At 42.9% G+C, this 17,067-nt stretch overlaps 1 protein-coding gene across 2 annotated transcripts in view; it reads right to left on the minus strand.

Moving 5' to 3' along the window:
- The window catches only part of LOC103459315 (thyrotropin-releasing hormone-degrading ectoenzyme), a 174,294-nt gene that overhangs the window by 47,106 nt on the left and 110,121 nt on the right, over positions 1–17,067 (minus strand). For both annotated transcript variants that reach the window (XM_008400786.3, XM_081603849.1), the window contains one exon: positions 4,665–4,778. In XM_008400786.3, coding sequence (XP_008399008.2) covers positions 4,665–4,778 — 114 coding nt within the window. The remainder of the gene's footprint in view (positions 1–4,664; positions 4,779–17,067) is intronic.

The raw sequence follows: 17,067 nt of genomic DNA on the forward strand, positions 1-17,067 counted from the left end.
TTATCCGTTTGTTCTGTTGTGACTTCTAAAGTTTTATACATTTAAAGTGTTTTATTTGATCTTTTATTTTCTAATTCCACCCAAAGTTTAAATCATACTTTAATCCTCCCTTTCAGCCTTTATTTTCTGCCAGTTCTCTTTTTCTTTCTTCGCGTTTTTAATTGATTTCCGCCAACATGTCCGCCTTTATCGAGCTCGGCGTACTTTACCCCGGGGATCAGGCTAAACCGAGACAGAGGCGGCTCTGTCTAATTTATGGATTACAGTGTTTACTGAGGTTTAAGATGATTATCTGTTGTGTAAAGAAATGCTGATGCAGTTTTAGACGGTGAGGAAGAAGAAGGAGAGATACATCAGCAGCATCGACAGGGATCAGTCTAATTCCTGGTTTTTGATGGATCAGTGTAATTGCTGGTTTTTGATGGATCAGTGTAATTCCCAATGTGAATAAACCTGAATGATGATCTTTGTTTAAATCAAACCAGGTTTTCACATTTCATTTATATATTTACGTTGTTATTTTCTCTTGACTGAAAATATGAATCGAATAAAATCCGATTGTTTCCAAAAACCAACTGGTTTTGATTTGAGGGTTTTGTTGGAAATAAAAAGACAAAGATTTAAATAACAAAATGCTTCTTTCTATTCCTGTCATGTTGATGTTGGACTATTTTTATTATCACTTCACTTGGTTTTTACTCATGCATGTTTGTTTGTGTTGTTAATTTTTATGATAAAAAGCTTATTTGCAGCAAACAAACTTCACTGAACCAACAATTCGGTTTCAAAGCAGCAGGAAAACAGAAACTCCAGCAGATTTCTTTGTTTTGTGACTCAAATTTCAACCTGATAAAAACATCCGGCTGTTTCTCTGCTGAACGTTTCCTGATCCTTTATTTCCACTGAAGCCACCCGGGTTCAGTCGCTGCGTCCTTTTACCATTTCTTGGTAATTTGCTCTTTGAATGAGGGATTTTATAAATTTTCCTCCAAAGTAAATTTGATGTTTCCCTCTATTAGTCCGTTGCCATGGTTATTCTGCGAATCAAAGCCTGTATTTTTCCAGAAGCTTTGATTTGACTGTGTTTGTCTGAGAGATAAATTAGTTTCATTGAATCCCGTCAGGACCAAAGGGACAGTCGGATCCGACTAATTCCTGGATTTTCTAGATGTTTAAACAGGAGACGGATCTGATTATGGCACAAACACACACTGGACGGCTTCCATCGCACAATTAGTCCATCAGTTAAATCGCACATTTGGATGAAACTGGAACGGAGCGGAGAATCGGACTAAATGAGACATCAGCTCTGATTAACTCAGACTTTATATCACCTGGAGAGGTGAAGCCGGGAGTTCAGCTGCTTCGTAATGACCAGATGGACCCAAACTGAGCCAGTACAAAGACACAGATGTCGGGTCGGCGCCGCGTTCAGGAGCAGCTGGAGAACTTTAAACCGTCTGCTGATCCTCCATCACTTCCAGAGCGCCGCTCCTCCTCTCCATCTGTCCTCCTCCTCCAACACGGAGCCGTTTAAACCCGTCTGGTGGCAGATCGCTGCCAGCTAATCATCGCTCACAGAGCTGGAGGCTTCAGATGTTTACCACAGGCGGTCCGACACTTTCAGGTAAAAATCTATTCTTTGTCGTTTCTTGAATTCTAAACAGTTTGGAAAATCCTCATGACCATAAACATCCATCATTGATGGTGTTCCACAAGGTTCTGGACTTTGTTGTAGCTGCTGTTGAGATGACAAAGTGACCACTCACTAGGTGAAACCTGTTCATTGTGACGATGTGTGTGAGTAGTTTACCCTGCAGTTTGTCGTTTCCCTGGTTGATTTTACAGAGTGATCATCTCCACGTCCAGCGGGGGAAACAAACCCCAGGAACCTGAAATCTTCCTGGTCAATGAAGGAGGATTCCAGGAAAATCATCTCCAATTCCTGACTACGCAGAAAAGTCCAGTTTATTCCATCAATCTGAGCAGAAAGTCGTCTGAATGATTAGAATTAGACTGAATACAAAACTCCCACAAGTCTGACCCTCAAAGCACAACGGACCCATCAGAGCCAATGGACCCAACGGACCAGTGGACCCAATGGACCAGTGGACCCATCAGAGCCAGTGGACCCAATGGACCAGTGGACCCATCAGAGCCAGTGGACCCAATGGACCAATGGACCCATCAGAGCCAGTTGACCAAGTGGACCCAGGGCTTTGAGACCAACAAAAGGAAAACATGTGGACACTCTTTACCAACATGTGACAGAAACAAAATGGCTGCTGTCGGGTTCGGCTCGTTAGCATGTCAGACGATGTGGACAAGCTGCTCCGATTTGCTGTATTTGTTTTATTTTAAAGCGTTTGTTCGAGTGGCAGCGGATGAGCCGGGATTTAAAACTCTGCAGCAGCTCCAGCAGCAGCAGCAGCAGCAGCTCCAGCAGCAGCAACAGCAGCAGCAGCTCCAGCAGCAGCAGCTCCAGCAGCAGCAGCTCCAGCTCCAGCAGCAGCAGCTCCAGCTCCAGCAGCAGCAGCTCCAGCTCCAGCAGCAGCTCCAGCAGCAGCAGCTCCAGCTCCAGCAGCAGCAGCTCCAGCTCCAGCAGCAGCAGCTCCAGCTCCAGCAGCAGCAGCTCCAGCAGCAGCAGCTCCAGCAGCAGCAGCAGCAGCTCCAGCAGCAGCAGCAGCAGCAGCTCCAGCAGCAGCAGCAGCAGCTCCAGCAGCAGCAGCTCCAGCTGCAGCAGCAGCAGCTCCAGCAGCAGCAGCAGCTCCAGCAGCAGCTCCAGCTCCAGCAGCAGCAGCAGCTCCAGCTGCAGCAGCTCCAGCAGCAGCAGCAGCAGCAGCTCCAGCAGCAGCAGCAGCTCCAGCAGCAGCAGCTCCAGCAGCAGCAGCTCCAGCTCCAGCAGCAGCTCCAGCTACAGCAGCAGCTCCAGCTCCAGCAGCAGCAGCAGCTCCAGCAGCAGCAGCAGCAGCAGCTCCAGCAGCAGCTCCAGCTCCAGCAGCAGCTCCAGCAGCAGCAGCAGCAGCAGCTCCAGCAGCAGCTCCAGCAGCAGCAGCAGCAGCTCCAGCAGCAGCAGCAGCAGCAGCTCCAGCAGCAGCTCCAGCTCCAGCAGCAGCTCCAGCTCCAGCAGCAGCTCCAGCTCCAGCTTCAGCAGCTCCAGCAGCAGCAGCAGCAGCAGCAGCTCCAGCAGCAGCTCCAGCTCCAGCAGCAGCTCCAGCTCCAGCAGCAGCTCCAGCTCCAGCAGCAGCAGCTCCAGCAGCAGCTCCAGCAGCAGCAGCTCCAGCTCCAGCAGCAGCTCCAGCTCCAGCAGCAGCTCCAGCAGCAGCAGCAGCTCCAGCTGCAGCTCCAGGCCGTGTGCTGCAGCTGATAAGCCTCCTCAGTCCAGGCAGTAGTGGAGGTACTTCAGCTCTTCAGCAGAAACAATTTAAAGTTCTGCAGCTCAGAGCTGAGGACGTTTTTAACCAGATCCGCCTCGTCTGCAGCAAATCTGACGAGGAATTACTTTCTAATTTAGCCGGATTTCATCCCGTTCTTCTCTGCATATTTGTTTGGCAACGTGAGCGAAACAACAGAGCAGAACTGCTGCAGCTGAACATTATCTGCTGAGCAGCAGGAAAGCAGATATTGATCCGCGGATCTGCAGAGCTTCACCTTTTAACTTCAGCCTTAAATTATGTCACATTTTACACAGAAAAGGACGAGAAGAAACAGCAGGAGGCCAAGTTTACGCTGCAGGAGGAGGAATATTTCTCCTTCATTCACGTTTATTCACCAGAGGAATCCAGACAAACTCAAAGAGCTGAGCTGGACGTTTCTGTTCCTCCAGTAAGAAATGTTACAAATTAGTTACTTTATTCTGGAAAAAAACACCTAATTTGTTCATATTTTAACATTATAAAAATAATAATAAAAAATAACACTTGATAAATATAAGGATTTAAAATGAAACTCTTAGTTTGTTTAATCATTTTTAGTTGATTTGTAACAATAAAACAATATAAAACTGTACTATAAAATGTAGAACTTTAAAACAAATTTGATTTTCAAAATTTGGTTTAAAACGTATTTTTAAGCAGAAAATGTAAATATTTTTAAACGTGATTTAAATATTCAGTTTCAGAAACTATAAAACTGTTTCTGGTCGTTGTAGACTTATAGAAACCTCCAGAACGTTAAATATATTATGTGATACTAAAAGATTATTTTATTTAATTTTAAATATTTGAGATATTTTTCAGTTTTACAATTTTCCAGATCACAAAGTAAAAACGGTCTTAAATTTATCTGATCAAACGTTTTAGGTAAACCTGCTGAAGTTGACATGAGGTTTTGATTATTTTATGTAAAATTTGTAAAAAATATTTTTAATTTAAATGTTGGCTGAGGTTAAAAATCCCAAAAATGAGTAAAAATTAGAAAAATATTCCAAACATTTCTAAAAATCAAATGCTACGTTTGGAAATTTGAATCTAGGACTTACAGGAGTTTTGTATATTTAAGTTAAACAAGTAAATAAATAATGTTTTATTCTGGAAAAACAGAGTTAAACTTTCCTTTGAACTGCAGCTCCCTGGTTGTAAAGCAGCCAAACTGAAGTCTAACTTTAGAGTCTGATTTTAGCCCTGAAGGTTCAGACTGATGCTGGACAGTTTTGCTCCACTCACCATGTTCCACTTTGGGAAGAGGAAATCTGTGCCGACGTACTCGAAGAAATGCGCGAAGCCTTCCTTCAGCCAGACGTCCTCCCACCACACCGGCGTCACCAGATCGCCAAACCACTGAAACACACAAACATTCGTCTGGTTTTAAATTATAGGCAAATATTTTCCTTTTCCATGAACTCCTGAAGGGAACGTCTGAGCTAAACTGTTAACACACTGAAAACCCATCTAGTGCTGCAGTAAACAAGTTTACTAGCTAATATCAGTGACATAATGCTAATGGCTAAGCTACCTACTAACACTGCTGTTAACACACCAATATTAGTGTTTGCTAGATGTTAGCCTTCACAAAATAACAGCTAGTAAACAGTGGGATTAGCATGCTACACCTAGACTCGGTGTAGCATGCTATGTTAGCATGCTAACATAAGTTAGCATGATATATCTTTAAGATTAGGGCAGTTTTAGCATAACAACCCCAGCTAGAATTTACATTAGCATACATTAGAAGCTAATTATGGCTAAAGCTAACATGTACTTTTAGCCTTAGTCAACATTTAAGCTAGCTTTAACAATTAGCTACATAAAATCTACCAAATAGTTTTTGATTGTTGCTGTTGACAGTTTGTGTTGCTAAAACTCTTGATTAATAAAACCAGCTGTTATTTAAAGAAAACAAAGTTTTCTCCAATTAAATGTTTGAAAGTTTTTTTTCAGCTAAATTAGGTTGTTGATAAATAGGAATATTCAAAATTTTAATTTCAAACCACAACTTGTCACATATGCGGAGAAATGTAAACAAATTCTCATACTTTAAAACCTTAACATGCCATCTGGTATGTAAATTATACTGTAATTTATTTCTTTTTTCAATCATTTATATTTGTATGGAAATACAGTTTTGCCAACATTCCACTGTAACTTGATTAAAATGATTTATCACGTAAACAGTCAGCATTATAAGTTACCTGCTGTGACACACAAACACACTGCATTATAATAAAATCTTATTTTATTTTTTGTAAATAGTGTGTTTTAAATATTTGGTGTTAAATTTTGGCTAAAAGTTGCAGATTTTTAACGGAGTGAAATCTTTTGAGTCCCTTTTATGCAGAAACTGACCTTTAACTTGATGAAGTCATACAAACTGATTTATTTTATTTTATGAGGTTAAATCTTCACTTTCGTTTTTAAATTTAACTTCCACTATAAGTAAAAAAGATGAACAGATTTATGGTTTGAACGGATTAAATTTTACTCTTATTGCTCCTTTTGACAGTAAAATTTTTCATGCGTTTTTTTTATGAACACCCAAAACTCAGAAGCTGAAGAAATAGATTACATGATTTGAGTTTAAGTGGAACAGAGCGCTTTGTACTATATTAATGGAAAGTTTAGTGGAAGTAAAACACCGTGGTAGGAAAACCAAAGCCTCACGGAGCCAAACAAGGTAGATTTTTACTTTGATTTGACATCATTTCATTTCTTTCTTGTCATTTTGTGCCTAAACTGAGTTTTTCTGTTTCACAACAAGCAGGAGGAAAACTCAGCTTTACACTGCAAAAACACAAAATCTTACTGAGTATTTTTAACAGCTTCTAGTTCAAATATCTTAGTACACTTGAAATAAAAAAACTAACTTACAAGTAACTTCTAAGCAACATATAGGAGTTTGATTTAAGATTTATTAAACGTTCCAGCTCAATGGTGGATTGTTGTTATAAATAAATATATGTTTTCCATCAATATTAAGGAAATATTGACTTAAAATCTTATATGTTGCTGAAAAGTTACTGACAGGTCAGTTTTGTTTTATTTTAAGTCTAATAAGACATTTGCTCTGGAAACCAGACAGAAAATACTTGCTAAGATTGTGTTTTTTGCAGAGTGGCGGGGTGAGAGAGGTGGGGCGGGGCGAGAGTGGCGGCGGGGCGAGAGTGGCGGGGTGAGAGCGGCGGGGCGCGGCGAGAGTGGCGGGGTGGGGCGAGAGCGGCGGCGAGAGTGGCGGCGGGGCGAGAGTGGCGGGGTGAGAGCGGCGGGGCGCGGCGAGAGTGGCGGGGTGGGGGGCGGGGCGAGAGTGGCGGCGGGGCGGGAGTGGCGGCGGGGTGAGAGCGGCGCGGCGGGGCGAGAGCGGCGGGGCGGGAGTGGCGGCGGGGCGAGAGCGGCGGGGCGAGAGTGGCGGCGGGGCGAGAGTGGCGGTGGGGTGAGAGCGGCGGTGGGGCGGGAGCGGCGGCGGGGTGAGAGTGGCGGCGGGGCGAGAGTGGCGGTGGGGTGAGAGCGGCGCGGTGGGGCGGGAGTGGCGGCGGGGTGAGAGTGGCGGCGGGGCGAGAGCGGCGGGGCGAGAGTGGCGGTGGGGTGAGTGCGGCGCGGTGGGGCGGGAGTGGCGGCGGGGTGAGAGTGGCGGCGGGGCGAGAGCGGCGGGGCGAGAGTGGCGGCGGGGTGAGAGCGGCGCGGTGGGGCGGGAGTGGCGGCGGGGTGAGAGTGGCGGCGGGGCGAGAGTGGCGGTGGGGTGAGTGCGGCGCGGTGGGGCGGGAGTGGCGGCGGGGCGGGAGTGGCGGCGGGGCGAGAGCGGCGGCGGGGCGAGAGTGGCGGCGGGGTGAGAGCGGCGGGGCGAGAGTGGCGGCGGGGCGAGAGTGGCGGCGGGGCGAGAGTGGCGGCGGGGTGAGAGTGGCGGCGGGGCGAGAGCGGCGGGGCGAGAGTGGCGGCGGGGGGGGAGTGGCGGGGCGGGAGTGGCGGCGGGGTGAGAGTGGCGGCGGGGCGAGAGCGGCGGGGCGAGAGTGGCGGCGGGGCGAGAGTGGCGGCGGGGTGAGAGTGGCGGCGGGGCGAGAGCGGCGGGGCGAGAGCGGCGGGGCGAGAGCGGCGCGGTGGGGCGGGAGTGGCGGCGGGGCGAGAGCGGCGGCGGGGCGAGAGTGGCGGCGGGCGAGAGCGGCGGGGCGAGAGTGGAAAGGCGAGAGCGGCGGAAAGGCGAGAGCGGCCACTTCAGTGGAGATCAGTCAGCTGAGAGGATGAAACCAGACGCTTCCTGTTGTTTCATGTTTATGCAGAAACCGCATGAAGGAGGAACAGAAAAACTAAAACTCACCGTCTATTCTCCTCTATTGTCATGTTTGAGTTATTTTTTTTTTAATTTTGCAATGTTTTCTGTTCTTCTGAGCATATTTATCATTTAAAACTCAAACTGCTGTTTCTGCCTCATCGTCACTTCAACATGTCTGCAGGTGATGATCCATGGAGCCTCTGCAGCTCAGTGATGCTTTAAGCATCAGACTAATGGCAAAACATGCTGGTTTGAGAAACTTCAGGATTTTCTCTGCATCTAAATATAATTTAAAAAATACAAATAAAGAAGAAGAAAAGCAGAAACGGCTCGGTGGAAACGCTGCAGGATGAGTTTCAACATGGAACAGAAACAAAATGTTTGTGTTTGATGCGTCTTTCCTGCGTCTTAAAACAACAGGAAACCCTGGCAGAGCTTTTCAAATTAAAGTTTTATTTATTTCCTCTTATCTGACAGAGTTTACAGGAAAAGCTGCTCAACTTTAACCAGAAGATTTTAGATTTTATTTTGGTTAAAATATAAGCAAATATATAAAACTGGGTTAATAATGTTTCATAATCTGCTCATAATGAAAAATTCTGCGTTAAAATGACTTTGAGCGAATCGAAGGTTTTGCACATTGGACAAAAAAATAAAATAAAATAAAAATATTTTTTATCTTCTCCACAAATAAAGCTTGTAATATTTTAAATGTTCTTATTTTCTGTTGTGGCTCCAACATTTAAAGCAGCTTTACTTTATTAAAAGATCAGATTATTTATCTGTTTTCAGCAGTAAAGAGAGAAATTCATTTCGTCTCTTCAAAATAAAACATGTTTAAATAAAAAATATTAGATGTGATTTTATTTAAATTAAGTGGGATTAATAAAAAATAAGATTTTAACTTGTGTTTAATAGTTTTGCTGTTATTAAATTTAAAAGTTTCATCCTGTGCTGGTTGGTTAAATCATCCTGAATAAAATCAGGCCAGAAGCAGAAACGGACCAAACAAAGCCCACCAACCTCATGTTGATCCAACCAGGATTTAAAAAACTAAATTATCTGAAATGTTTTAGTCTTTATTTTAAACAAGTTGTTTTATAAATGTGTAAATTATTTTATAATCAACAAGGCATTCATAATTCAATTAGTCGTTTGTTCTTTGTTGCCGTGGAAACGCCTCGTTAAAATGATTCAAAGTGTCATTTTCCTCTAGTCTCTGCTGTCACAGTGGGAGCAAAGACTTTAATTAGGCCAAATTAGTTTAACTTCCTCCAGTGGCAAACTGAGTGAAACGTTATTTTCATTCTTCAGTTTTTTATTAATAAAACTAATTCTTTGATTATTTTTGGGTGAAATCATAGCTAGATTCTTTGAGTCAGAACCGACAGAATCGTAAACGTTGGCCGAACATCAGGATTAAAACAGAACCGGAGCGACTCGTCCAACTCTAAGCTCTTCCTCTGCAGTGAAACTCGACTTCCTGTTGAACAAACCGCCGCCGCTGATCTGCTGAACGTCTGAGTTTGGTTGTACTTTTCCTCGACGCTGCGGCGCTTCAAGTGGGTCAGCAAGTTCTCGGTTTGCTGAAGCTTCCAGACAAACAATTCATTTTACACTGGGGAGGTTTTCAGCTTCACGGTGACGGAAATAAAATCTCCTTGTGTTTCTTTCGAGTAATTAAAAATGACAAACGACACGGCCGAGTTGATGAGCTGCTGGTTGGCGGCTGAGGCTCATTAAAACATGAAAACGCCTCCAGCGGGTCGGACGTTTCTGCTGAGGAGGTCGACGGCGGCTGCTGCTGTTGTCATGGAGGCAGTGGTGCATTGTGGGTGGGGGTTTACGAGCCGGAGAGGGAGACGGGAAACATGATGAGTCGGTGGAAAAAGAAACAACTCGGCTCAATATGGAGCCGTTTCCTTCTGATCATTAGATTATAGGTGATAAAAACCCAAAATCAGAATCTCAGGAAAATACAACATAAAACCAAAGAAAATGTAATTATTTCCACATTTCCTTCAATTTGGCCTCATTAGAGAATCTGTAAATAACTCAAAATACCCAGAGAATTGGTTTTAGCTGCTATATTAACAGATAAATATATTTATTTCATTAACATTATGATGCATCTAAATGACATTTTCATATTTTTATACTGCATTGGCTGTTTGGTGTTTATATAAATTACACTTTTGCATGTTTGTAATAAGTTATGAAACAATATAAAACATTGTAAGCAATCGATCCACCATGTTTTTGTTTTTCATTTCTACATTTTTAGAAAACACAAATCAGAATAATTTAATTTATGTAGCAGGAAATAATGAATGTTACACGTCAGTTTAGAAAACAGAATAAATCCAACCCAGTTATTCATATTATTGTTATTATTCATACAGAGCTGCATGTGGCGACAGTGGAGTGGAAACAAGAAGAAACGTCCAGCAGAACCAGAACCTCAGAGTCCACCGAACACAAAAATACAAAATAAATGTAAAATAATCCACATTTTAATGGATTAAATGAAGTTTAGACAACATCTATAAATTTATAGACTCAAAATAAAACAGTATCTATTTCTCCTTTGTGCCTCTAACAGAAACATTTTATGATTTATCTAAAAATCTAAACGTAGTTCATATTGTTTTCAAAAATACATATTAAATAAATTTAATATGTATTAATATGAGACGACTTGTTTTAAATCAAGTCGTCTCACATCAGTAAATATATGAAAAATAACTCAGTGTCTTTCTCCATGCAGTCGGCCATTTTAACTTCATATAAACCTTTATTTTTTAATCCTGGCCGAAGGTCACGACCTCAGTGTTTCCCCGTGAAACGTCTAAATCACCATGGATACAAAAGTGATTTAATATTCAGACAAGTTTTCCTTACAGAAAAGTTTAAATGGATAAATGAACTGATACAGAACCTTTTCCGGTAGCTAAGAGCGATTCTCACCAGTCGCACTAAAACTCATAATACAGATCAGAGTTTTTCACTCATCTGTCCCTCCAGGGTTTCATCGTGTTTTTGTAATAAAATGTTAATTTAATAATATTTTAGAGACATTTTGTAATACATGTATGACTGTAAATGTGACTTAATTACTCCCAACACTCAAACTTGACATTTAGTAAAGCAGATGTGTAGAAGTAAAACATACTGCCACCTACAGGCGGGAGTTGGTATAACGTAAAACCAACGTTTTTGATCATTTTTCTGGAAACTTTCAATAAAGTTACAATAAAACGACACGATTTGTTGATTTTGACTGAATTTCCACAATCATAGTAAAACCAGAAGAACTGACTGATGTTATCTGGCAGTAAATGGATAAAAATCACTTTGAATTGATTAAAAAATAATATTTAAGCACATAAGTGGTTCTACTTCCCTCTGGAGTCCAGGGGCCACATAAGAAGCCGTGGCGGGCCGGGTTTGGCCCCCGGGCCTCGTGTTCGACACACATAGTTAAACATGAACATGATTAACTTAAATTTGTCTCTGGTGCGTCTGCAGCAAACCTTCCTGCAGCTTCATTATCGTTATTGACAAAAGATTCAGTCCTAATCTGTGTTTTCAGGCCGAATCGTCTTAAATCCGCTGGTTGAATAACAACAACATAAAGTCTTTAAGCAGCGGATCAGCCTGAATATTCAGGAGATCTTGGTTCAGACGCACCAATCAGCTTTTGTAGTAATTCACAGATTTACACCGACTGTAAAAATGTGCTGCATGATGCATTCAAAGACCAAACACAGTGGGAGATCTCAGCACTGACTGACCGGCTGCTCGGCTCTCTGGTCATCTTGACCAGCAGGTGTTTTATAAACAAATGCTGCCATTTCATTTGACAAGACAAAAAATAACCATTTATTTTAAGAGTCATTATGCGAAATCTTGGTGCATCTCAGACCATTAAAGGCCTGAAATTAGGATAATTACATGTAAGACCTTGCAGAAACCTGGTAAATAATTCAAACTGGAGATAAAAAAGATGAATTTGTCTCAACGTCTCCACCTTCGTTCTTCTCTCCCTTCACCTCCCTCTTCGTCTTCGTCATCGTTTTTGTTTTACTCTCTTCTGGAACAAAGCGGATCCGTGCCTTTGATCATCTCTCCTTCCCCTCTTCTGGCTCCGGCTGATAAATATTCATCCAGCGGAGGGACTGGGTCTGATTCTCGCTCCGTTTGGGTTTCCGTCCTCGCAGCCAGACGGGTCCTGGCTGCCGTTTGGCTCCAGAACTGTTTACATCCACACATCTGTGGAGCATCGAGTCTCAGAGTGTCATCAGCCCCGACTGGATCCATGTTAGAGTAACGGAAAAAAACCAATTTTCTTTTGAAATCGACTCCCTGGAAATCTGGTTGGGTTTGGGATTTAGAGCTGGAAGTCCGTCAGCTGGTTACAGAGTTAGAGGAAATGCTGAAGATGCCAGCAGGAACAACTGCAACGCTGAGAAAAAGTTATTCGCTTCTTTCTTGTCCCAGAAATGTTTCAGATCAACAGAAAACCTCCATCCATCACTGAGGCGACTATTAAACCAAGAAATCTCTTAAAAAGGATCCAACAACATGCAGGAGGCAAAAATATGACCAAACCCAGACGTTTGGATTTATCCAGATAGAAAAGGACACAAAGCTGCTGCAGAAAACCACAAGAGATCAGCAACGACCCACCCAGGAGGAACCAGAATTAGATCTAAGGATGTTTTCACACTGCACAGTTTGGTAGATCTGATTTGGAACCAGAACATCTGCTCCACCTGCAGCTGCTGTGGTTCTGAGTCAAACCAACCTGTTCCCCTCCTGGCCTGTGGGGGCGCTGCACCAAGAACCACTGAAGGAAACGACACAAAAACCTCTGAAGACACTGAGAGCAACTTCCTTCTTCACCAGATGGAAACAAGATGGAGGATTTTAGCGGTTGGAGGATTTCTCTGTAGGCTAAAGACCAGGAGCCATTTCTGCTGCTAGCGCTAGGCTAACATGTTAGCTTTGGTTGGATTTACCCAGAATGCCTGGGTAAATCCCAGGCATTCTGGGAGCCCACTTCCTGCTTTTGGAGCGGTCTCTGGTCCGCTTGTCGTACAGTGATTAATAACTTTAATAAGAACATAAATCGTTTAATGCTTTACAGCTGAAATGTTGTAGTTTGATCTGTTGTGTAATAAAAATGTTATATTTAAATATCGTCTGCCATATTTAAATTTGTTGGGTTGTTGGCGTTTGTTTCTGTTTCTTAGTTTCTATTAGATCAGTCATGTTTCTGTTTTTATTTTTTAGTCCTTTAATTTCTCCAGTTTTTTAGGTCCAAGCAGCTAAGCTCTGCGAAGGCCTATTGTAATCGCAGGATTTCTTATTCTTGTTGTTGTTTTTATTATTTTTTCGTCACTTCGCAGGGCTGTTTGGGGGCTTTATCATATTCAAAAACTCACCAAACTTCACCCAAAATTGTCCCCCGACGAAAATTTTCAGATTCTGGTGGAATCCGAAGTGGGGGTGGCCAAACAGCTCTACAGCCCCCCCCCCAAAGTGAGTTGGGGGAAACCGTAGGTCGAAGAGAACTGAAATTTGGTATGTAGGTAGATCTCCCCAAATCAAGAAAAAAAGTTTCTTGGAGGTACCCCCTAAAATGCTCAGGGAATTTTGGCCATTTTTCCATTTTACTCACGTCGAACTTTAACAAACTCCTCCTAGGGACTTTGACCTATCGGCTTCATTTTTGGTCAGAATGCAGTTAAGGGGTGTGGCATTAAAAGTTATCAAAATGGTGAGTTTTTGTACATGTTTAGGGGGCGTTCCGGGGCGCTGAAGTTGGCGTACTCGCCACAGAAAACCAGCCGCTAAAACTTTCACATAGAAAGGTCAATTGGCACCAAACTTGGTATGAGGGATCCTGGTTGGATGCCTGACGATCCTACGTCATCATAGTCTGACCTCACCTAAGCCCCGCCCCCACAGAACAGGAAGTGACTTTTGTTTACTTGGAAAGATACAACTCTGGCTTTCTTCTCCTAATCAAGATGATCTGGTGTCAAATGACTGATAACAAGTTGGTCTCACTTGCTTTAAAGCACCAAGAGTTTTCAGTGGAGGACATGGACGTGGCGGCGCGGCCAAGTCACAGGTCACGCCGCCACCATACATTTGGCTTTAGATTCCACATGTGTCAGTCCAACAGCATCAAACTTACTGAGATTGATCCTCAGAGCCACCGAACTTTCTGTGTGTGATCACCTTTGGGTGCCCTCCAAGACCCAATCGTGTAATTTTGACATCACTTAAGCCACGCCCCCTTAGAACAGGAAGTGTCATGTTTTACTGTGAATGGTTGCAATCTGACCCCTTTGACCTAATCAACATGAAACTTTGTCCACATACAGAAGACATGTTGGTGTAGAATGGTTTCCAACCCCGTTTGGTTTGGATGCAGCAGGTGGGCGTGGCGAATTGACCTGTCACGCCGTTGCCATACAATTGGCTCTGAATTCCACAATTTTGAGTCCAGCTGCACCAAACTCAATGGGATGGATCCTTATCCAACTCCGGACATGAATCCAGTGTAATATTTTGTGGGCGTGGCCTAATTTCTCTACAGTGCCCCCTAGAAGATTTTAAATAATCAGCCCCAAGCCATGCTTTAACCTAGAATTATGAAACTTTGTACACATAGGTATCTTGTCAGGATGTACAAAAAAGTCTCTTGGAGCCATGGTCCAAACCCAACAGGAAGTCGGCCATTTTGGGTCAAAGCCGTCATTTCCTGTTTTTCATAGACATCGCATCTGATCAAACTCCTACTGCAGTTTTTGAGATACAGACTTCAAACTCACTCAGCACACACTTGAGACATTGAAGGTGAAAACTTATCAAAAGAATTCTCATACATCAAAGCATGTGGGCGTGGCTAAGTGTCAAACTTTGTGCCATGAAATATTACAATGCAATAACTTCTAAAGACAAAGTCACAACAGCATCAGACATTACATGTCTCATTATTGACCAGACTTGATCCCATTCACATGGTCAATTGATGACATCACCTTAACCGCGCCCCCCTCCAAATGGAAGTCACCTTTTTTTCTGCTGGATGTCTTACTTTTACTCTATTATTGAAATGGGTTAAATTCTGTGCAAATTGATATATAATGACATGATGATGAACTCTGTAAATGTTGGCCGCTATCTGAAAAGCATGTGGGCGTGACTTATTAGCAAATAGCAATGCTACGATCGTCTCTAAATCAAACAGGCTTCATGCAATTTCCACCATTCTTTTTATGGTTGACTATAGAGAACCTCTAAAGAGCCCAATAGCATTACTCCATAACTTTACTCCACTGCGCCCCCTAGATTAATTAACAGATTTGCAACAGATTTTTGTGCATTGTCTGTGAGCAATGCCGAATATGAAACAGTATTTCCAGGCGGGGGAGTTCGGCTGCTCTGTCAGAGCGTCAGCGGTGGCTGGGGGGAGGCGGTGCTGGGAACACGCGGTGGCCATAGGCCGGAGCGGCGCTTGGCTGCGAGGGCCGCTTGATGCTCCGCGGAGCTTTAATTTATCTTATGTTTAGTTATTAGTGTTACATTAATTTTCCTCCAGTGCATGTACCCTCGCTCGCCCCCTGGCACTTCTCTCTCTCTCCTCAGCCTGAAACTCGTTTCTATCCATTTTTTCCTTCTTCTCTAATCAAACTCATCGTTAAACCTTTTCTCATTTCTTCCTGTTAAATGTCGTTTCATTCTGCTGGCTTCCTGTTCTCGGTTCTTGTGGTTTAGAGGAGGTTTATGGTTGGGATGGGCGATGTTTATACCATAACAATGCTGCAGCAGGTTAAACTGTTAAAGTTTACCAATCACAGCAGGTCACAGTGACTCAGAGGGAGGTTCTTGTTCTGAAGATGTTTTGATACATAAACTGTCTGCAGACTCTAATAATCTGATCAGCATCAGGTTCTACGGACGTTCAGATCAAGATGAGAAACTTCCTGATTTCTCACTTAACTCAGATTGCCACCTACGCTACGATCATTGTGATTTTCACGCACAATGCTTTGTTTGATAGAAATGTGGCCTGCACCTGCAAGGATCAGAAAGTTCACTGCAATTTATACATCAGTTTGCCGATTTTTATAATATTCTTTTTGTTTCTTTGGAAGGACAAGAACTTCAATGGTACCTGGAGGGCATACTGCTGTATGAAGACAAGGATGAGGAGTCAAAACTTTTGCTGTATCATTCTTATTCAGACGGTGAAGGCTGCTGTGATCGGTCTGCTGTGGGTCGTCTCTGTATTATTTGATGGAGATTGGTACGCCTGCTGTGAGAACGGCCTGCAGGGAGAAAAGGCTCAGATTCCTTGCAAGAAAAACAGAACCCTTGATGAACAAGTCACAGTTGATAACCTGAAAAATGAGTCAAAGGTGAGTTTTAAGATTTATGTACAGGATTGTAAAATATTCATTTTGGTTATATTAGTAATAAACATGCTCTGTTCTTTGCTTCAGATTATTGGCCTTTTCACACTGCTGGTCCTCCTCCTCCTGGTTGTCTGCTTCTCTTTACTAAAGTGGTGCAAGTGCTGCAAGAAATGCTCATGTTGCTCTGACTGCAGAAAGAAATACTCAAGTTGCTCTGAGTGTAAAAAGAAATACCCATGTTGCTCTGAGTCCCACAATAAATGTTCAAGTTGCTCTGATTTCTGCAAGAAATGCTCCAGTTGCTCTAAGTTCCGAGACGGGAGCTTAGGTTGCCCTGACTGCTGCAAGGAGAAATGCTATAGTTGCTTTAACAACTGCAAAGAATGCTCAAGATACATTGATGGAGATGGACCCTATGAGCTGATCATCATAAAAGAAGAAGAAAATATTGTGAATCAGATTTTGAAAAAAAGAGCCCAAGAAGCTCTGAAACAAAAGGTTGAAGAAATACTGAATGGGAACGAGACGAACAAATATATGACCTGCTCTGATGCTGCTCAACAAGTTATCGATCAACTGTTGTCAGAGGAAAATCAGGTAACCATTAAACAATCTGTAGTTTTTTTAAACTAATCTGAGAACAAAAACCTCTCATCTCAAAGCAGATATTACAAAATATTTTTATTCTCAGTTAGAGAGAATAAATGACGTCAAATCAGAGGAAACTTCAGTTTAACAAAATGTTTTAGAATAGAGATTTTTTTTATCATCTAAAATGTCAGACATTTAAATTCACTGAGATCACTGTGTCTTTAAAGAATCTGGCAAAACCCAGATGAAGGTATCATGGCTATGTAAGCTGCTGATTGGTTAGTCTCCAACAGCTGACTGTGTCAGTACCACTGGTTCCTGTTCTGCTTCGGCCCAGAGGTTGGTT

This window comes from Poecilia reticulata, chromosome 23, assembly GCF_904066995.2.
Source record: "Poecilia reticulata chromosome 23, P_reticulata-male-v2, whole genome shotgun sequence".
Lineage (NCBI taxonomy): Eukaryota > Metazoa > Chordata > Actinopteri > Cyprinodontiformes > Poeciliidae > Poecilia > Poecilia reticulata.